Raw genomic sequence first — 22,540 nt, 5'->3', positions numbered from 1 at the left:
ACTTACCGAATTTAAATTAATGCTTTTTAAGCTTAGCTACAAGTTTTTAAAACTTTGATTTGTCGAAAAAATTGTCATATTCTGATATCGACCTAGAGAATTTTCAAATTGATCATTTAATTGCAAACTGCAAGAGTAAAGAAAATTTTGGAGTTCCGAAATGTAGCTTTTTTTGTTATAATATATTTTAAAACAAATAAATAAATAAAAATAAATAAAGTCGCCGAAATTGAAAACGAAATGGAAATACCGGAACACGCCTGTATATTTTTATGGTATTTTTAAGCGGTCGCACCGCTGGTCATACTGTTTGCATTGTGGGGCGGGGGGCGTTCTCTTGGATTAATGACTTGAATTAACTTTTAAACCCTAACTAAACTGCCCACCATGGATAAAACTGCCAATCGATCGCTCCCCTTTGTGTACAACTACAAGAACCATGAGGGCATGGAGTGCACATCGCAGCTGGACATCACCTTTCCATTCGACCAAGAATCTCTGGAAGAGTGTGTGACCCAGTTGATGAGCCAGATGGATCCAACAATGCGTTATCTGGACGAGAATATCAGTAAGTTCCAATCACTAGTCATTGGATCGAAAATAATGAAGTACTAATCTTTTAACAGGAGTGGAGAAGGAGTTGCAAGAGTTTGTGGATACGGAACACCAAAGGTTTTTGGATGACCATGCCGAGAAGCTCCTTAATCAGGCTGCCAACGAAGAATTGGACTTGGAGGCTATAGTGCGGAACACAGAGCAACTGTACAAGGATGAGCTGCTGCAGTTTGCGGATCGCGTGGGTCCCAGTGACGCCGATATATTTGCCCAGAGCTTTCATAGGTTGGTCCACTCTTCTTCGCTGGAGGATATCCTAAAGCGGGAGCGGACCTATGCCAAGGTTGTGGCCGACATGACCGAGCACATGGACAATGAGGTGGAGACACTAAACAACTCGCAGCAGCAGGAGATGGACAGCCAGATAAACCAGCTGGATATTACCACGACCTCAGACGACATAAATAATCTCCTGGCACAGCAGTACACCACACAGAACTTCGTGCGCAAGCGGTATGAATCCGAACTGGAAGCTATGATGGGCCATCAGAAGAACGAGTATCGGGACTGGATCACGAGCCAAGTTAGTCAAATGTTCCAGGTGTCCCCGGTGGCCACGCCGCTAGGCAACCGCTCTTCGATGTTTGTTTCGCAGCAACCTTCGATGGAAGAGAGCTTCACCATCCACCTGGGCTCTCAGCTAAAGCACATGCACAACATCCGCATCCTCAGCGCCAACGTCACTGAGCTCTGCAGTCCGCTGCACGCCGAGGAGAGCCTGAATGGCTTGAACATGGCCCTGGGTCTGTACTCCAGCTCCCTGTGCGGCGTCGTAGTGCTAACCCCATCCATTCAGGTTCAGGCCAACAAGAATATCATTAAGAACGCCAACAAATCCACCGAGTTCCACTTCGAGCAGATTGATGTGCAACTGGAGAATATCGAAAAGCAGATTCGCAGTCTAAGCACCGGCGATTCCAGTAACAGTAGCAATAGCAGCAGCACAGAAGACAGTGCCACGTCTTCTCCGACAAAGAAGCATGTACCCAAACTGAAGACCGGCGACTTCTTCATAACGAAGCATTCGAATCTCTCGCAGTCCCATGTCATATTCCATCTGATATCGGACGAACCCATCAACAGTCCTAGTGAGATAAACTCACGACATCCCGTGATCTTAGGGCTAAGGAATATTCTCAAGACGGCGAGCAGGCATGACATTACCACGCTCACCATTCCAGCGCTGTTGCGGCACGAGATGAGCGAGGATATGACAGTCCAGTGGTGCATCAGGCGAGCGGAGCTGGTTTTCAAATGCGCCAAGGGATTCATGATAGAATCGGCGTCTTGGGGAGGAGCTGAATTAAGGTAAGGTTTCAGAATATGTTTTCTGCATTTCGTTCATTTTCCAATTGTTTTCAGCACTTTGCAATTGCTACTGCCTGACGACATATCGGAGAGCTTGTTCACCACCCTGGCGGGTATGGTGCCCAGCGTTTTCCATGTGGCCAACCCGAAGATTCTGGTGGACACCAACAAATAACTGCAACTGGTTACATTCCTCAGAGAATATTGAAAAGACTTTAAATTATTTGTATGAATATACAGTTTATTCAGATTCAGAGTTATATTTATGTATATGCTTCGTCGTTATTCGTCATCGTTCCGCTCAAAAAGTTCTCTTGTAACTTCAACACACTCAGAATTGTCTGTAAATGTTCCTGTATCAATTTTTGTCAATAATTCATCGCAACCTTTTTCAAAACTACAACACTACAATGTATAAGTACATATTCTCATATATATTTAGTTATGTTTTAGGTATGTGTAGGTATCGTGTGTATATTACTTCCAAATGTAAATGTTTATCTTTGGTTTCGACCCCCTTCGCGTGTGTTTTGTAATGTGTGATGTCTGTATGTGGATTGTAATTAAGTCTGTTCGGTTATCTGCTTCGATTATAATAATGATACTTTGAATAACTCTGATCATTAACTTGTAAATATGCCTTTGAAATATATATATATATATATATATATTTATGTATATCTAAACAATTGTATTCTGCGGTATCTGTTAGGTTTGTTAACAATTAATTAGGTTCTGTTCTGTTCATTAACATTTCGCTGTTTAACTTTGCTTCGTTTTCTTTTTTGGATTTAGCCCAGTGCGTTGTTTGCTGTGTATGGTTTGCTGCTTTGCAGTGGGGGAATACAGAGTATCAGAAAATATTTGAATATTTGATTGGTTTGTCCGGCTTAAGGGTTACATAAAATTAGTGACAAGTGTTAAGGTACAGGAACGGACCGCTTCGAGTTTTGGGTGCGAGCAATATAATACATATATCATATATCTCTAGGATCGTGATGTGCCAGGATGATGGGTTTTTGGTACTTTGGGGACTGCGTTCGGAAAAATTGACATCTGCATTGTCGTAATTAATTATCAATAAATTACACTGCTATAGCCGGTCGCCAATAAATGCGCATTGGAGTAAATATGGCCGACTGACCTGAAGCGTCCCTGCTATCGGGAAGCTCTGTTTCAGCTTAAATGATATAAATTATAAGCCATTGCTCTGTCTTACGCAAGCTGATTTAATAAATACTTTTAAAATTAAGCCTGAAAACAGTGCCTGGGGTCTGAGCACACCTAAGTATACATTCGTGTCGTCGTGATCTACTTAATTTTCTCATTGTTTTTTTTCGCTACCTCGATGAAGAAAAAGTCATGCCAAAAGTCGAATAATGGTTTCTATAAATGGGTCTCTAGCTTAATACTTGGCGCATGCCTTACGTTCTAAGGGTAGTATGCCTAATACATTTAGTTAAATCAGAATACATGTTAAAAAGTTTACTAAAATTGAAACTATCACAAAAAACAAATACTTTCTCAAAAGTACAAATATAACTCAAATAAATTATGGTTTAATTCGTTGAGTATGCAAGTGGGTGTGTTGTGTGTGTGTAAAGTGAGTGCTTCTCCCGCTTGGCTGTTTACATTTGACTCTCCTTGCGCCACTGGAAGGTGCCCGACTTGACGCCAATGCTGGAGGAGCCCTGATTGCTGCTGGAGGAAAGTATGTTGTTGGTGCGTCGGATTAACTGGGAAGCAGCATCGAAGCGACTCCGGATGAGCCGCATTGCCGGATTGCTGGATACGCCGCTACGCTTGCTCTTGCTGTTAGGGAAAAATATAAAACCATATAAGTTGTTGTTTTACGATTGGAGTTTGTATGCCTCCCACTACTCACCTCGACGAGCTGGGCTGATTTTCCTTGAGATTGCCTAATATAATCCTCATATGTGTGTCCCGGGCAAAGTGATTATCCGGCAGCGAGGACTTGGCCCCTCCGCCACTGCTGGTTCCGGCTCTGTCATCATCCACGAAGGCATTTAGGCCCGGCAACTGGCCCGGAGAGCTCAGCTCGCTGCTGGGCGAATGCGGTGGCGTAGCATAGAGCGGCGACATGCACTCCATGTCGTACATATCCGCATCGTTGGCCATATTAGATGCTATTTAAAAACAGTTGGTATTATAAATAGAAGTTAATGGATGTCAGGGGAGGCAATCTTACCAAGCTGATGCTCGCTGAGATCGGGCAGAACCTGTGAGTGCCGCTGGCCACCACCGCCACCGCCGCTGGATTTGTGACCTGATGCGCCTGAACTGGAGGCGTGCTTCGAGTTAACCATTAGATTGTTGCGTGAGCTGAGTTTGCTTTGTCGCTGCAATTGCTGGGTGAATGTAAGTGGCGCTTGCTGTAGAAATAAGAACTTCATTTTAGGGTGCACTTTATCAAATGATTCCAATACTTACATCATTGCTGCTGCCTGTGGACTGACTAGAGATGACGCTCTTGCGCTTGTGCAAACTGCTCGTGTCTGACTGCATTGTGTTCTGGTAGAAATTGTTCGAGCTGTGCGTGGAGCTGGATGCATTGAGGACATGTAGGTTGCTGCCATTGTGCACCGTTGCCGTGGTGGCCGCCGAACAGACCGAGGAGGCCGAAGCGTGCGCCGGATATGGGGCCAGGTTCTGGTGAAGCGGCAGGGCCGGCGGCTGGTCCGGGGACCTCAGCATGCTGGCATGTGCGTGGAACTTGGGTTCGTTGGGATTGCTAGCTTCATCTAGGGAACGGTAAGGAAAGGACAAAAGGGGAAAGCATTAGTAACAGAGCAAGAGGCTTCTCCTGCGCGGGCTCTTACTTTTAGTGTAGCTCTCGAAGATCTTCAGGATGCTGGTGCGACTTGACTTGGCCGCCAGCTTGATGGGCGTGCGTCCGCAGTGGTCGGACTTGTACGGATTGGCTCCGAACTGGAGAAGAGCAATCACGCACTTCTCGTGCCCCTCCTGGGCGGAAATACCCAGGGCAGTGGCTCCCTGCTTGCACGCGTGATCCGCTAGGGCGCCGTAGTAGAGAAGGATGTTCATGACGTCGTGGTTGCCCTGCCAGGCACACGAATGCAGCGGTGTGCGAGCCTCCAAATCCATGGAGTTAACATCAGCCCCGGCCTCGATCAAGGTTTTGACCATGTCTGCGTGTCCCTGCCAGGCGGCCACGTGCAACGCTGTGCGACCTTCGCTGTCCGGAATGTTCACATCTACGTTGGTCATGTCCAGCAGGTACTTGACAATTTCCAGTTTGTTCTCCAGCGCCAGGATGTAAAGAGTAGTTCGCGAGTCCGCGTCCTTCGAGTTGACATCGCAGCAGAACTTCAGCAGGAACTCCACGGTTTCCATGTGGCCCTCTAGGCAAGCCAGTCGGAAGGCCGTCTTGCCGTCGTGCGCCTTCTGGTCTACAAAGCTGGAATGGATGTCCAGCAGGGCCTGAACGCAGTTGAGTCGTCCCTCCTGAGCTGCCAGGTGCAATGCTGTCTTTCCCTCGTTGTCGCACTCGTCGATCTTCGCTCCCGACTCCAGAAGCTGCAGGCACACCTCGTGAAAGCCTTCGAAGGCGGCATAGTGTAGTGGCGTCCAACCGGCATTGTCCCGATGTGTTTCATCCAGGCCGCGGTCGAGGAGTTGCCTCACCGTCTCCACATTGCCCTGGGCAGCACCAATGCTGAGTACGGTGCGTCCTTCGGAGTCCATGCAGTCGATGCCACAGCCCCAGAAAAGCAATAGCTTAACCACAGTGGCGTGTCCAGCCGTACAGGCAGCCCAAAGAGGAGTCCGTCCCATGAAGTCTGCGAGATCCGGATCCGCAGCGTTCTCCAGGAGCAGCTCACAGACCTCGGCATTGCCCTCGAAGGAGCTGACCAGCAGCGGTGACATTCCGTCGTTGTCCAACTGATCCGTATTGGCGCCGTGATCCAAAAGCGTTGAGATAACCTTACTGTACCCGGAGGAGCCGCATAGAGCGGCCACACACAACGCACTGCGTCCGTCCAGATCCAGGTGATTCACATTTGCTCCATTCTCGAGCAGAATCTCCACAATGTCGTAGTGACCCATGTAGGAGGCGGCAATCAGTGATGTGCGTCCTTGGCGGTCAACAGAGTTCACATCCGCACCCGATTCAATCAGAAGCTTTAGGATATCCTCGTGTCCGCTCCAGGCGGCGGCCCTCAGAGCAGTGCGTCCCTCTTTGTCGGCGAGATCGATTTTGCAGGCAGGCTGTGCGATTAGGAGACGAACTACTTCACTGTGTCCACCCCAGGAGGCGGATCTCAAGGGAGTCCAACCATCGCGATCGGCATGGTTCACATCGACCCGTTGCATCCGACCAGTTCCGTCGTTGCAGGGTTGAGAGAAGCTGAGCAGCAGCTTCACCACCTCAAGGTGCCCGTTCCGCGCGGCTATGTTCAAGGCCGTTTGGCCATTGTAATCCTCGATCTCTAGATCGATGGGGCTCTTGCAGGCATTGAGGGCCCGTTCCAGCAACTGATGATTACCATCGTTGGCCAGAATGTGGATCAGTGCCTTGCCTTTGTGCAGCTCAATGTGATGCGAGTCGGAAAGCTGATGCAGGGTGCTTGAGGCATTCTCATCCTGACTTTCGGCTGGCGGCTCGCTGTGCTCCGATGGGCTACCCGCCCGCTGGGTCTCCATCAGACAGCTCTTCTCGCTGGACAACAGCAGGTCGGCCAACTCAAAATCAATGTTCTGTGATTTCTCCGAAAGCTCCGGCGACATCAGCGAGGATTCACAGGAGTTTTGGGACTCGGCGTTATTGATTCCCGTCTCGATGAGCAGCTTCAACATCTTGGCGTCCGTGGGCAGACTGGGCTTGAAGAAGTCGCACAGGAACTGGGCGAAGGGCTCGCTCAGCTCGCTGGCCAAGAAGCGCTCCAGCATGGCGCGAGTCTTGGGCAGGAAATTGGCGTCGTACTTGAAATCATGCTCACACTGGGCGCAGCAGTTCATCTGGTTCGTGTAAAAGCAGTCACTGAGATTGAGTCGCGACTCGAGCAGCATCAATATGAGGTCGAGGTCCACGTGCCGGCTGGTCAGGTACTCCCCCGACCGGATGAGATGGTAGGCGAACCTACGCACTGTGTTTGCGCAGAGGGTGTCGGCCACCAGCAGGTAGTACATTGAGATCATGACATGGCCTTCGTTGACATCGCAGATAAACTTCTTGGTGGCGAATTTCACATCAACCAGCCAGTCTGCGAAGGAGTTGTGGAAGATTTTGAGGCGCTGCGCATTGGAGTCGTAAGCCAGGATGTTGCGCATAAGTTGTAGCCGCTTCTCGAACTCCTGACAGTCGATGGTGTAGTTGTGCGTGCGAAGGCAGTTGAACAGGAAAAGCTTGTCCACATAGCCGGAGGAGGCCAGCAGGACGTTGAGCAGTGGCCGGATCTTCATGTACTGCTTCTTGTTGAAGGACTTCTGGCAGATGTACAAATACAGGCCGTTCAGGGTGCAGGGGATCAGCTTGATCTCGCGAAAGCTAAAGAAGTTATCCTTGATGCCATGCAGAACTTTCTCCAAGTAGAGGATGCATCCATTCGACTTGATATACAGCTGGTGCAGCGATTCGATGATCTCCTTGGTCAGCATGATGCTGTCCTTGAAGTCCGAGTTCAGCCGGTTAATGATGTACTCCTGCACATCCTTGACAACGTGCGACTTGCGCAGATCATCCAACGTGATCTTCTTGAAGCCGGTGAACATCTTAGTGATCTGCTTGGTCTGCTTCTTGGTGGTGCACACAAGGAAAAGCCACTTGGGGAATAGGTGAATGTGGTTCGAAAGGAGTTCCGCGACATTCCGGCTCTTGTGGCTTGTCACTGTGCCTCTTCCGCCCTTCAGCGTGGAGATGAGATTGCCCTCGTTGATGTAGTTCTCGTCGATGGAGTCGATCAGCAGCAGGAGAGCCGTCTTGGGAGGAGTAAGTTCCAAGAGAGGAAACAGAAAGGCCTTCTTAAAGCACTCGTCCGGGTTCTTCTCGATGTTGTCTACACTGAGGCACTCGAGTATCTCCGGATTGGAGAGCAGCAGCTCGTAGTAGCCATCGGCGATGATGGTGCGACAGCTTTTGGTCTTGGGCAGCGGTGGGGGCAGGGTGTTGGTGCTCATCCGTGGCTTCTCTCCGGGAACTGGTGGAGGAGGCTGAGCAGGTTCTTCCTCCTTTCCATTAACTTTCGTTTCGCTGAAATCGATGAGCGGTTCAGAGCTGGAATTAGCTTCGTGCTTTGGCTCCTCATTCTTCATTTCCTGATCGGACTTATCCAGCTCCTTTAGCTTCTCATCAAGCTCCTTGTCCGCCTCGGGCTTTTCCTCTTCTTTACCCTCGTCGCATTCCTTCGGCTGCTCTGCGTTGTCATCCTTGATGGCCGCTTCTATTTCGTGCTTCTCCTGGTCAGTACTTGGGTCGGCTATATCCTCGCCACCGCCTTGCTGGATGGCCTGAGCCGATCCATTGCTAATGGTGGCCAGCTTTGAAGGAGAAAGCACTCCGCTTCCAGAGCGTCCACGCTTCACGGGTATCTTAGACTTGTTTTTGCCGGGACTAGACTTGGCGGCCTGCTGCTCCTGAGCCTGCTTTTGCTCCTTTTCGCTGCCCATGTCCTTGTCCTGCTCGGAATCCGCACGCTCCCTGGAGGCGCGCTTTGGTGGATGAGTGCCATAGTTGTTGCCGCCAGTCTTCTCATCTGGATCTCCACCATCGGTGGCCTGCAATGGAGCTGGCTCCGATTGTTGACGCGTAAGACTCGATCTGGCCGCCTTGTTGATCGTCGAGGTGCGTTGCGACTGGAAGTTATCCAGCTCTTTGGTGTCGCACTCACTTGCCCCTCGCTTCAGCTCTTCGATCAGCAGCTCCTCGGCATTCTCGCTCAGACTGATGTTGTTCATTGCCTCATCCAGCTTGAACTCCTGCTGCTGGGCCTCCTCGCGAAGAAAGGAGAAACCCTCGTCTATGATCCGTTGGCTCTCATCCCGGCTGATCAGGGAGGCGTGACTGAGTAGCTGCAGAACTATTTTCCGCATAAACAGTGACAGGCTGTGGCACTCCGGATTCTGGGACTCAATTAAGTAGCAGGCTAGCAGCTTCCGGTTGAGGATACCCTTGGTGCCGGAGTTCCCCTTCATGATGGCCTGGCAGATGGAGGTCTTGCCGGATCCGTTTGAGCCCAACACCAGGCAGCCGTTATAGCTGGAGCTGGAGATGGCCGCCGCCTTGGCCCGTGCAGAAACATAGTTGGAGGAGACGGCTCCCAGGGCTCCTGGCACAGCCTTCTTGCCCGCTGTTCTCTGCTCGAGGCACAGTGCGATCTTCTTTAGCACCCATTCGCGATGAATGTAAACTGTGCCCACGATTCGATTATTCGGCTCTAGACTTCCGCTGTTGACCAAGCCATTGACTTCCTTGTCGGGTGACACTTTGCGTTGCATTAGGGCCTCTAGATTGCCATCGGTATCCTCGATTGCCTGCGGCTTAGCCCCGCCTGCTGCCTCCTGGCCATCCTCCTCTGGTGCCGAGCCACTACCACCATTCGTTTCCCCATTCGAGTGATGGGTCACATCCTGCGGAAAGTTCTGCTGCACCAAATTGGCAAAGTGCTCCTCGCGCGCCAGATTCGAGAAGCTGGCGTTGGGACAGTCGCGTCCGCTGATCTCTAGCTTCTTCTGCAGCTGTGTGGTGTCCTTGAGGAAGTTGAGAATGCGTCGATCCTCCAGCTGCTGGTTGGATGTGCCGCCCGGCGGCTGATTGCTGTATTTAGAGCCACCCACCAGGGCACTGGTGGAGGCACAACCATCAACGCCATCTCCCTCGGCATCGTCCTCATCGGCATCTAGATCTGTGACCTGCACAGGATTCCCATTGCGGGCACTGGCCAGACGATTGGAGTCCCGGTAGTTGGACAACTTCGTTTCCGGATTCGTTATGGGCGCGTGTCGACTCCGTTCGCCGCTCTTGTAGCGATCGGATTTGCGCAGAGGTGTGGCATACAGCATCTCTTTGGGCATGTTGCCACCGGCAGCCGGCGTGGAGTTGCAATTGCCAATGGAGTTGGCATTGGGATTATTACCGGTCACTGACTGCGTGGATGACTTCTGCTGCTGCATCTTGCGCACAGACTCGTTGTACATCGCCTGACAGGGCAGATTTTCGTAGATGTCATTGCGCAGATTATCGTTGTCCGTGTGCTTAGACATTGTGGCTGGCTGATGTTGCTTCAGGATGTGCGTAATCCGTTCACCGACTGACTGTCTCCTCTTTGCTCCAGAGGCGGCGGGTTCGTTGGCTTTTCGCTGTGCCTGTTCAGCCTTTCACTTAAGCCGCCTTTAGCTTAGATGTCTGCAAAAGAGGGAGAGGAGACTTGGTTTTAGACATAATTTTAATACGGCAGTTAGTCGTAAAGCAAAGAGTCATTGCCAGAGCGAATGCCAAAAAGTGTAATTAATGGAACTACTATTGCCATTTGATAGGATAAATGATCTAATTTAATTAAACCCAACGTTAGAGCATAACCAGATAAAGTTCTTCGAAATATATAAAAACATTAATACGAAATCGAAAAGCTTTAAAGGGTTTTATAGTGATTTAATGGCAGTGCTTCCTGCTCGTAATGCGCCTTCTCGTTAGTTGCATTATATCCTTGAGATAACAAAAATTACCTTTACCTCTTCCGCTCCCTATTTCAGCTTTTATGTGCCCATTACTTGAACTTAACTAGCACTTTCTTCTTCAGCCATGTTTTCCAGTGGCTTCACTTTTTTCTTCTTATTATTTTTTTTTGTTTTTAGCATCCTGCCAACAATTGACCTGATTTCTATACATTTTTAACCCTTTGGCAGCTGGCGTGCACTCCTCCTCTATTCATTCACCTCATCCTCCACCGAATACACACCCACTCGCTGTGCACACCACACACATTACATACACCAGCGTGTATATATATGAAACTCTTGCATACTTGTCATCATTTTTCCTGCGCTCGTCTTTACGCGCAGTGTCCTTTTGTTCTCCGACTTTCGCCATATCTAAGCTTATATGCCATTTATGTGCGTCGTTGAGGAGCTCTAGGAACCCGAGCCCCCGAGGTGGTGGTAACGATGGAGGAGCAGGAGCTGGGGCATTAGATTGCAAGCCGAGCTCTGTGTAAATAATGCTTTTCATGCCACAAAGTTTTTATTTTAAACTTCAATTTACTCGTCGAGCGAGTCTCTCCGTGTGTCCCTATGTCCAGGGACCGAGGGACCGAGGGACCGAGGGAGGTGGGTCTTTCAACGTAACTAATGATTCGTCCCAGCACGCTTGTTGTGCAACTTTCAGCTAGAAATGGAGCAAATTCAGCACGTTCTTCGTCCGCTGATGGCGAGGCCACAAAACTGGGGCCGTAAAAAAAACAAGAATCCGGGCCAAGTGAAATGAATGATTTACGCCTTTGCCCGTAAACGGGGAAAAATACATTTCCCCGGCTACGAAATGACAAGAACCGATGAGAGTGAGGACCGTTGCGATGGATTACCATAATGTTGGCAAGTCATCTGTGAAATCCATTGATTGGGCGGCTGACAGCGCCCAGGTAGCAGGAACAGGAGGAGGAACAGGAGCTGGAACAGGAGCAGGAATCCGTCAGTAAAGTCAAATGGAAATCAGTCCGGACGACAAGCGACACATCAACGTCCTGACCGCGCCGGCACGTGAGTGCTTTTTGCTTTTGGCATTGCGGCATTTTACTCGTAATTATAGGATGAATCCCGGGCTGCAGCCGCATTGTTGAACCCGGTTTGCCGCCACCGCGGTTTGCCACCTCCCATCGACCCAACGACCCAACAATCCAAAGACCACAACAATACAGCACGTACGGAGTTGCATTTGACTTTTCCACACATAAAGAAATTAACTTCAGCTTTTCTGGTTTGATTTAATATAAATAAGTAAGGATTTAACTAAATAGAACACCTGGTTTTTAGCAGAAGATAAGTTCAGCAAAAGTTGTTAGTTAGATATTTAGTTTAGGAGACAAATTATATTTCGATACCTTTGCATCTACCAATACCTTTTCTTTCAGTAAACTCCTAAAAATCCAGTTAAAATTGATTTTCTTTTCTTGTTGTGTGTACTTTACAGTATCGCGTAGTTGGCACGTTTTACTCGATTCTCCTCTTTTATGAAGTTAAATTGATTTGCCATTGTAAAACGAAATGGAAGTGGAAAAGCCAAAAGACTGTGATTTCTCCTGGCTGAAGGAAACAGCTTTCTGCGCTTAAAGATTTCGCAGCGTGTGTAAACAGCTCTGGAAAAGTGCTAATTATGCAAGTTTAATGGCTTTTCTCAGCCCGAGTGCGTGTAGTAGGCAATCCAGAACAAGAAGAAAATGGAAAATGGGGGCGCAGTCGTGCTAATTGCAATTTCCAGAGCATAGAGTAAGTTTTCCCTTTGCTCGCTGTTTGCCCAACTTGACAAACACACAGACCGTGTAAGTCTCGATGAATTTTTCATGGCTATTAGTAGGACTCCCCCTAGTTATTTGTAGTTTCTAAAGTTTAATTGGCATGTTCTTTAGCCAATTATGATAATTAAACGTAAAAGGAGAGTCAATCACGCATTGTAATTGAACTGAATTTTTGGGATATTGTTTAGCTCTAAGGAATACCCAATGTGCAACATATGAAAGAATTTAAACAAATAGCAGAAAGTGATTTAATTAAATGAACAAAATATTTGTTGCTGCCAAAGTAATCACAATCACGAAGAGAGACAAAAAGACAGAGCCACATGGGGCCTGGTTCCCCAGACATCTGGAGCTTGAAATGTATCCGTATCCGGAGTATCTGGCAGCTGGGTGAACTTGAGGCAGCGTTGCGGCGTGGGAATATTTTTCTGGGCCCACAAAAACAAAAAAAAAGAAAACAAAAATGCAAATGAACATTTTTTCGCCTGGAAAAACTCTGACGTTGGCCCCGCCCAAAAAAAAAAGAAAAGAAAAAGATTGGAGCAAAAGGAGAGGACCGGACCCACTGGCTTCCTGGGATGTAGTAATTGAAATGTTGCACCCACCGACAGGGCGTTTAATGCACTCGGCATTTGCATTTACATTTGGCCCAAAGGATGCAGACAGGAAGTACTCCATTAATTTGTATTTACATTTTCAGTATCGCATTTTACTCTTTTTGCTCTCAGTTTCTTTTTGTTTTTAAAAAATTTGCTTACCACGGCACTGCTGGTGATTATTATGGGCGCTGCTCATGTTTAAATAATAACTTTTCGACTTGTCGGCTCGCTCAATTATTCAGGCAATAACTTTTCGTAAACAAAATATATTCCATGCATGGCAAACAGAAAAATAAGAGAAATAATGTGATATATGCAAACAGAGTTAGATATGGACATGTATTTATTGCAAGTCTCGACAGCGACTATTCATCACTGCGACGAATTGAGAGAGCAAATATACAATCAAATATTGCATCAAATTGTTTGGCAAAACACCCAACGCAAAGGTAACAAGAGAAAATAATATAAGAAAAAAAAATAGGGAGAAAAATCCAACCAAATTCGTTGTACGTGCAGAAATCATGTGAAAAACAGCGAGCCAGGGAGCCCAGAGTTTTCAAACACCAAGGAGCACTTCCGTATCGATTTTCAAGCTCCCTCCGCTGCTGCAGGCATTGACAGAAGAGGGTTGAAACTGCAGCTAAAAGAGCAGACTATAGTATACCCTGTATGGAGAATATATATCTTTATCCTAAAAAGGAGAATTAACCTTTCTTAAAAGCTTGATAGTCTGAATTGGTGGAAAAACTCAAACTTGTTCTTTTGTACTGTTCTACTTTCGTATACCAAACATTGTTCTTAAATAAAAATTCTTCAAAATGCAATAGAATTTTCTTTTGAAACCCATATATCCTGATTCACTCTTAGCTCACAGTATCCTTCAACTCAAGCTCAGTAGTATCAATTCCTGTCTGATTTTTCAGGCCATGAAACGTTTGTGAGCGAAATCAGAACGAATACTCTGGGCTCCGCTTAGAGATGCGCTTAATTTTGTAATACAATGCTGCTGGATGCTGTATCCTGGAGGCTGGATGAGCTGCTGCCTGCCACCAACTAAGCGCTAAGGACTCCCAATGGGGTTCGCTTGGCTGTGGGTTGGCTTTAGGTTCCCCTTATCCCGTTCCCTTTTGCGGCTGCACCGGAAGCGGATTCAATGCGGGCATCGGAAAGGACAATGGCGTGTGCATTGGTCCTGGGCTGCTGCTGCTGCAGCATCACAAATGGGAACAGGATGTCAGGGAGCTGAAGCCAGGATGCGATGTCCGTGGGCCCCTGGGGTGAACGCTTAATTAAACTTAAATTTTTCATGCCTCTGTAAATGCGTTTTATGCATTCACAGGACATTATGGTTACAGGAACAGGGCGTGTATCCGCCTTATATAAATGCAAACATTAAGCCTGACATTGTCGTCAACATCATCATCATCGTCATCTTCATCGTCATCGTTCTTGGCAGGGATTTTCGTGTAATGTTGCCTGAATGCCTGCATCCTTGCCCTCTTTTTTGGGTGCTACGCTCCTTGGCAAGCCATCCAACTTCCTGCCATGCATTTTTCAGCACTCTCGACGAACATGATTTCGGAAGAAATGGGAAGAGTTCTTTAAGTGCCAACAGAGCAGTCAGCACATGCCGCGGCAACTTTTATTTTTCAGCAATTTCCCAGGTTATGATACATTTATTTACTCGGAAAAGTAATTCAGCTGAGCGCAATAAGATGAACTGGAAACGCCCACTTGCTACTGTGATCCAAGTGATTTTCCCCAACAATTTTCCAAAGACAAAGGACAACGATTGGCAGTCGGCCAAATACGGAATCTGTGTGGTAAATAGGTTTTGGGATAAGACACCCACTAAATTGAGAAGGCAAATCAATTATTCGAGTTATGCATACTAACTACCGAAATCCCATTTGTTTTGCTCTCGATCCCCAGGCAGATGCCTTGCACTATGTGTGTAAAGAGGACGAGGACTCTTTCCCTTGGTTTTTCTGTGTCAACTGATGTGTCTGCGTGGAGCATGGAGCATGGAGCCTGCATATTGACATCGTTTTTTTTGGACAAACACTATGGGTGTGCCCCCGATATCACCTTTACATGCGACACTACACACCCATCTTAACGGCCTGCCACTTGTGCGAAGCTCGGTCGCCATGGGCTTTTTGCCTGGGGAAAATGCAGGCGCACTTGCCGCTTGGCATTTCCGCTGCCTCCTCCATTTTGCCTGCTCCTGCTCCTGATCCTTGCCGCCCCCGTACTCCCTGTTTCCGCTCCATGACATCGACCATGTTTCTGTGTTTGTCTTTCAATAACTGCGTGCTGTGCCGCCTTGTGTAAATGTCATCCAAGACACTGAGAGGATTTTCAGTTGTTCAGGAACTTCAAATGAAATACGGTTTTATTTGGTTTAGTTTCAAGTCTAAATTCAAGCTGGGAAATCATAGTAACTCTAATGAATAATTCTTATTTCCATTTAAACTCTTCCGAATAATATTTCCGAAATAGTATGTATATTTCTCTGTGTGCAGACGAACCTGTCGAAGGAACGAGTCGAAAAAAAAGTTGTTGGATTTGGGTTATGTTCCATGTGTGTGCCGAGTAACATTTAATCAAATTAATACACACACACACACATATACACAGGCGAACGCAACTGGGACAGAAGGACCCGGGTGTCCTGACAGCTGCCTGACATTTTACAACCTTGTCCTTTCCGTCGCTTATTGATGAATGAGCAGGAGTGGCTGTGGGCTGCGGGCTGCCAATTGGAGTGAGTATTGTGGATTGGCTGGCAGCATGAATATAAAATTTAATTCATGTCCCCTTTTTTCGGGGCACAACTTTAAGGAGCTCAGAGAATTCTCTTTGCAGTTGCCTTTCATTACATCGCCTTGCACTCTAATTGAACTGAAAACGGTTGAAAAGCTGACAGACTGTCTGCCAAGGATGAAAGGATGAAAGGGCATTGCCGAATAGCCTTTTCCGGGGCTGGGCCAACGAAAATGGAATTAATTTGTTTGAAAAGACGCAGTCGCAGGCAGGACAAGTAACTTTGGTTCAATTAAAGTGAACTGCAGGAACACGTTGGCCGGTGTCTGGCATCCTAAGCTCAGGTTTAATTAATGTTTTTGCTGATTACAAGCCATAGGGAGGACTAGAGCCCCAAGTATGCAGTAACAAATGTCCCTCGTTTTGGCATTGATTTACCCCATGGTGTCGCTGACAGAAAGAAAACGAGGAAAACCAGCATAGAACCTGGGAAAAACGTGGGCGAATGGTTCCGGTGCGTGTCCACTTTGGGTCAGCTTATTGTCGCTTAATTGCGGAATTTCCGCTGCCAGTGGACTGCAGACGTGGTCAAGTGCAAGACCGCACATTAGAGGAATTAAACTTGACATGAAGTGAGCGAGCTGTCGGCTTAAGTTTAAATAACCTTTAACCAGAACAAAGTCAGCAAGTGAAGGCTAGAGTGCACTTGCAATCACAAAGAGTGCAATCAATGCGATAATAGTTAGTTAAAGCTCTCGTCTACAAGGTGTCAGTTTTCATAGATAAATATTAAAACTATTTAAACTGTGTATGTATGTCAGCAGAATTGAATCAATTTAATACCTGACTGTCCAATTTGTCTATTAAATTCAAACAGCAGTAATAAAATCAATTTGCCAACAAGCTTGCTCTATAAATGCTTTTGCCACACAATTCAATATTCACTTCAACCAAATTGTAAACAAATCATTCGATAGTCCTTATTGCCTAAAAATCAATAAACCGAATTTCGTGCCCACATTAAGCGGGTTTGATTAGCTCTAGAGGATTGCCCTAATGAAGCATGTAATCATAGCGTGGCATTAATTTGGGCCAACGATGTGTTAACCAAGCTGCCTCCTCCACTGGCGTCACAACTAATGGGCTAAGTGAACTTTCGTGATGGATGATGCTAATTCCGGAGGCGAAAAACTGGAGGCAGGTGGCAGCATCACCAGGTGCACGGGATGCTAATCAAAATCAACAACACCCAAATGAGCAACGCACGCGCCAGCCAGAGGAAGCCAAGGGTCCCAAAAAACTCTTCTGTTGAAGTTTTCAATTTGCCTAGAAAATGGTTGGTCTTTCTGTCAAGCGTAAATTGAATCAAAGCACGAGCCACAAGCCTGTGTGGCTTCTGACATGAATGGGATTTGCGTCCATACAACTTAGATATCTACCATTTTGCTTTGAATATATCAAAACAGACAAGTTATGTGGTTTTGCTGCAAGTGACCTGGAAACCAATTACTTATGGAACTAGACTCAATGATGTTTAATTAAAACTTTACTATAAATAATTGAGTGAATAATTGGGCTTTGAAGTCAACAAGGGAGTTTGGGTTTCTACATTAAATTATAGAGAATAATTAAACTCAATTTACCAAATTATAATATACAAATTTGTATGAAGACAGATAACTTTTTGATTTTAATATTTATTAAACAATTTAATTTTCACCTAAGCATTAATTAATTGTTGAATAAGAAGTAAACAAACTTTTGTTTGTATTGAAAACAATGTATCTCTTAAACAGTGATTTCTTTTATGAGAAAGCTATGCTAAAGTTGGTAAACATATGACTTATTTTTATACCCTTGCAGTCATAAGCTTACAATTAAGTGAAGGAGTCATTTCCGACCCTATAAATCATATATATTCTTGATCAGCATCAACAGACGAATCTTTCTAGGCATCTAGGGAAGAAATTTTTTTTTCTTTTAATTTTTCCGAAATTTTATAAAAGAATTTTGCATTGTTGACACTTTGAAAAATTGTCAAAATTTGTTATATTTTAAAAATTAAATACAAGAATGCAAATTTAAAAACCTATTCAAAACTAGCACAGAACAGCTTTCCGATTGGGAATTAGAGCATTTTTGGCTTAGTTATTAGTTTTTTAAGCTGAGGGCTATAGAAAAATCGTCATATAAATATATAGATAAATAACGCCCTTGCAGGGTATTATAATTTCAGTCATAAGCTTACGATTTAGTGAAGGAGTCATTTCCGACCCTATAAATCATATGTATTTTTGATTAGCATCAACAGACGAATCTTTCTATGCATCTAGGAAAGAAATTAAATATTTTGAAATTTTTTCCAAACTTTATAACAGAATTTTACATTGTTGACACTTTGAAAAATTGTCAAAATTTGTTATATTTTAAAAATTAAATACAAGAATGCAAATTTAAAAACCTATTAAAAACTAGCACAGAACAGCTTTCCGATTGGGAATTAGAGCATTTTTGGCTTAGTTATGAGTTTTTTAAGCTGAGGGCTATAGAAAAATCGTCATATAAATATATAGATAAATAACGCCCTTGCAGGGTATTATAATTTCAGTCAGAAGCTTAGAATTAAGTGAAGGAGTCATTTCCGACCCTATAAATCATATGTATTCTTGATTAGCATCAACAGGCGAATCTTTCTATGCATCTAGGAAAGAAATTAAATTTTTTGAAATTTTTTCCAAACTTTATAACAGAATTTTACATTGTTGACACTTTGAAAAATTGTCAAAATTTGTAATACTAGAAAAATGTAATTTAGGTATGCAGATTTATAAACCTATTAAAAACTACCACAGAACAGCTTTCCGATTGGGAATTAGAGCATTTTTGGCTTAGTTATGACCGATTTTCTCTGCAAGGGTATATAAATTTCGGTTACCCAAATTCAACTTCCTTTCTTGTTGTTGGCATACTTTCGCTGACTAAATAGTTAATCAAATTCTCTATTTGCGAATAAAGTTCTGACATTCGGTTATTCAACTTGTGCGGAAGTTTGCGCAATTTTTGACCTTGGCTCACAGCGTCGTACCACCGCGATAACACAATAACGGATCGCATAAATTACAACGCGCGTTCCTCCATTAGCATGTAAATGCAGCAAGCAGCGAAACCGCCACACCATGGCAACATGGCACCACCCTGGCCACGCCTACACCCGCGCACCACCGCCCAGTGGTACCGAGAGCACCGTGATGTCAGCTTGCCCCACACAAAAAAGTGAATATGCGACTGTGACGACGACGACGACGTTCATATTTAACTCGACATATTGTATATTGCATATTTCACTTAATTTATTGCTGCACATATTGTGTGGCACTTAATGGGCACCGGGCACGTGTTGCACGTTGTAGGGAACCATCCGAAACCCTATATTGTGGTGTTGGATCGGGAATTGTGTCACTGGCAGTTTGGGATCGGTCACGGCATCTCATGTCCGGACGCGTGTTCTGCTTGCACTTGATATACATTTCAAGAGGGGCACCACCAAACTGTTTTTCAAACAGTGCTTCGAAATAGGGAACAACTTACATTCAAGAAAATATATCAAATTTACTACAACAGGATAGGAGGGTAGAGAGAGCTTCGCTTGGATAAAGTAAGATCTTACTATGAGCATTCTAAGAAATACAGAACACTTCTTAAAATACACTTGAACCGAGGGTTATACAATCATTAGAATATAAGTTTTAAAATCTTAATTACTCCCAAGTTATTCCCCAAGTATTACCTTTATATTCTTAGGTGTATCTTGCTGTTATCACATAACAATTGAGTTCAATTCAAGCAACAAATTGAACAATGTTTTGTCACTGTTCAACCGCAGAGTTTTCATTCATTTTTTTTGTAGGGTTTCGATAGGTGGCCATATAACTCAAATAAAACGACAGCCGTGGGAGCCATGTAAATGCCCCTTACCAATTCCATGAATTGGTCACTTGATACACATTCCGAGAGCTGGCCGGCAAAATACTCGTTTGCCAGCACATTGCCGGTTGCAATTGCAGTTTGGGTTTCTTCCGGGCCGGTTTTGCTATTTGCTGTTTGTCCATGGCTTTGGCTAATTAATGCGAGCGAACAGCAAATTAAAATGCTGTTTAGCTCGTCATCCTCCAGTACGACACTGCCGTGTGCTGGAAAAGCCCACGCATCCATCTTGGTCAGAGTCAGCTGGCCAGGCTAGCTTCCAGTGTATCTTTGCTGGCCAGCAGCACTTTGCATAATGTGAGTCTTAACCAAGTCCCAGTGGTGCCTCAGCTGCTGTTTTTTGTTGCCGGCAAAAATGTGGGTTAAATGCTTTTTGCGGCTTGTGACCGCAGTATCTCTCTCTCTCCCTCTCTCTCTCTATCTATCTGACTGAGATTTTCCCCTGTTGTGTCAGTTGCAAATTCACATTTGGCCGCAAAAGTTTTTCATTTAATTTAATTGAAACACTCGGCAAATTGCGAGTATTGCGCTACTCTGGAAAATTAAAAAATATAACTGTGCGGGGTAATAAACTAAAAATAAAGTCAATTATTTTGCAATTAAGAGCAGTTGACTCTTTGCGGTGGCACTAAATGCAATCGAGAGTGGCGCCTGTGTGGGTGGTTTCAATTGGCTTGGAAAAATGTTTGTGGCGATCATAAAAAAAAAAAAAGAAAAACCTCTGGGGTATTAAAATGCTGCCATTAATCTCTGTTGTTTGCACTGAATGCCAGAGAGCCTTATCTATTTGGAGTAGTGAAGGGAATGGCAGTGATATCAGAGGCCAATGCTTGGTACAACCAGTATTGCTGAGTAAACAAAGGAAATGCATTGCGCATACGCCCCGTACAACGTCTTTGTATTTGAAGAAGAACAACTATATATATACATTTGTCATCTCAATTTGGCCACAAAAACAGACTCAGTGGGCGAGATAACTGGCCAACTGCAAACGAGTTTGCATCTTGTGAATAATACAGTATCCCGACGGTACTGGCACTACTGTGGTTAGCTTGTAAATAAACTCGTTTGGTGCTAAAAATTGCTAATAATTACAATCGAATTTCCGCCTACCGTCGGTCAGTTGGGTTGAGTTAACTATGTCAACCCGATAAGATTTGCATTTGCATTTGCATTTGCATCACAAAGAGCTCCATAGAGACTGGCTCTCGTCTCGTCTCTGCTCGTCTAGTCGTCTGTCAGTCAATTATTTATGCTGACACTTTGTGCGGCTGGAACGGCATGGGTAATTGGCAAAAACGCACTCTGAACATGGTTAGCCGAACACGTGGCGTATGCGTAATGCGTCCGTTGCATGTTAATGCCTTGGCAAATAACATTAGCGCTCGACTGGGTACCGGGGAGACATGACCATAGACACCACATCCATAGCACACGCACCTTCGTCCCCCTCTGCCTTAATACTACCAATTAAACGCCATCGATTGGCGCTGTGCAGCAAAATTTGCTAGTTTGGAAGTCCAATGCCAAAAGCGGCAACATGGTTCCCCCCTGCAGTTTCCTCACTGCAACCAGGGGAGTGGCATGCATTAGGTGCGGTGCACCAAAATAATGTGCTAATATTTTTGTAATTAAATTTCTACTAAAGCTCATTTCCAGCGGAAGCTCTGCTGGTCCCCAATTGTATTTTGTGTAATGACAAAACCAGCCGCCAGATAAGCGCAAATAGAAGTGGAGTAAGCACCAAAGAATTCTCTGTGGTGAGTCAAACATGAAAGACCATCGAACGAACGAGCTGAAAATAAGATTATGACCGGAGGAACAATGAAAACTTTGCCGTAGAAAGATTCCTTCCTGATTGGCCATTGTTCTTGTCGATTCTCAAGTTAAGTTAGCCCAAAACAAAAACTTATTCAAAGCTGTTTGAAGGCAATTCAACATATTAGGCTTATCGGTTTTGGGTTTTTGTGTTTGGTTCAGCCAAGGAAACAGAGAAGCCACTGCCAAGTGCTTGTTGCCACAAACAATTAGCCCAAGTGCTGGAAACAATGTTGCCCTGGTACACGGACAAAAATAGGGTTTGTAAATTTTAAATATTCTACAAAGTTGGTAATTAGTAATGAAGTCTGAAAATAGTATTTTATAGAATGTATATTTTCAGTACGTAGTTTAGGCATTTGGAAATACTTTTTGAGTGATTAAAATTTTACTTATTTGGCATAACTTTTATAGTTTTTAGTATTAATTACTTTTAATATATTTCTATTATCAATACACTGATAGTTTTTCTTGTGTAACTATTGACATTTGCCGCCCCCGACGACGACTACGACTACGACGATGATGTGGGTTCGGACTAAGCCCTCGTTGCACGGGTGTGCATATGGGTAATACCCATAAAACCTCCGGCAAACAATCGTGTGGCGCCGTGGGCGTTGTGGGCGTGGCCAGACCGACCGTTGCCCGGCTAAAAGTACAGAGCCATTTCATTCATTCATGGAACTTTTGGCCAGATTGGCGCTCGGCACTGGCGCTCTGGTTGTTTACGCTTCATTTGGCTATTATTTATTTTTTTACCACGCTTCATTTGTTGGTCTGTCTGTGTCTTTGCCGTTTTTGGGGTACATGGTGACTCCTATTTGGGGCGGAGAATGAGGAGACCTTGTGGCCACGCTTGGAGTGCTAATTAACAGTTGGTCCCGAAATCGCATACATTAGCGTTGATATATTTATTGCCATAATTGTGCGGTGTGCCTTGCCATAGTTATATATAGATTA

The 22,540-nt window shown here is 45.2% G+C and overlaps 2 protein-coding genes across 3 annotated transcripts in view; one reads left to right on the top strand and one right to left on the bottom strand.

Annotated features, from left to right (window-relative positions):
* Positions 1–156: 156 nt before the first annotated feature.
* LOC110186679 (FERRY endosomal RAB5 effector complex subunit 3) lies at positions 157–2,609 on the top strand. Of its 2 annotated transcripts, XR_015273464.1 has the most exons (4): positions 251–568; positions 627–1,358; positions 1,412–1,923; positions 1,978–2,609. XR_015273464.1 is itself a non-coding variant. In XM_020955950.2 (3 exons), exons 1-3 carry the CDS (start codon positions 388–390, stop codon positions 2,096–2,098), a joined length of 1,599 nt encoding a protein of 532 aa, XP_020811609.1. In that variant the 5' UTR covers positions 157–387; the 3' UTR covers positions 2,099–2,609. The 2 variants fall into 2 exon arrangements, 1 of the variants encoding a protein (XP_020811609.1); XM_020955950.2 differs by having other exon boundaries at positions 157–568; positions 627–1,923.
* LOC110186669 (uncharacterized) overlaps positions 2,144–22,540 on the bottom strand; it is a 30,025-nt gene continuing 9,628 nt past the window's right edge. The window contains exons 2-6 of the mRNA XM_020955937.2: positions 4,764–10,306; positions 4,375–4,685; positions 4,133–4,316; positions 3,809–4,070; positions 2,144–3,735 (exon numbers count right to left, since the gene is read on the bottom strand). Of these exons, the coding sequence (XP_020811596.2) occupies positions 3,552–3,735; positions 3,809–4,070; positions 4,133–4,316; positions 4,375–4,685; positions 4,764–10,164 (6,342 nt within the window). The 5' untranslated portion in view covers positions 10,165–10,306 and the 3' untranslated portion in view covers positions 2,144–3,551. The remainder of the gene's footprint in view (positions 3,736–3,808; positions 4,071–4,132; positions 4,317–4,374; positions 4,686–4,763; positions 10,307–22,540) is intronic.

Source organism: Drosophila serrata, unplaced genomic scaffold (genome assembly GCF_035046125.1).
Source record: "Drosophila serrata isolate PLE 108 unplaced genomic scaffold, ASM3504612v1 contig_382, whole genome shotgun sequence".
NCBI lineage: Eukaryota > Metazoa > Arthropoda > Insecta > Diptera > Drosophilidae > Drosophila > Drosophila serrata.
This window is presented reverse-complemented; position numbering and strand designations above follow the sequence as displayed.

Excerpts from the sequence above, each read along its gene's own strand:
- LOC110186679 (XM_020955950.2), top strand. The coding sequence starts at position 388 with ATGGATAAAACTGCCAATCGATCGCTCCCCTTTGTGTACAACTACAAG. Across the intron at positions 569-626 it reads TTATCTGGACGAGAATATCA|GAGTGGAGAAGGAGTTGCAA; the intron begins GTAAGTTCCAAT and ends ATCTTTTAACAG. Across the intron at positions 1,924-1,977 it reads TGGGGAGGAGCTGAATTAAG|CACTTTGCAATTGCTACTGC; the intron begins GTAAGGTTTCAG and ends AATTGTTTTCAG.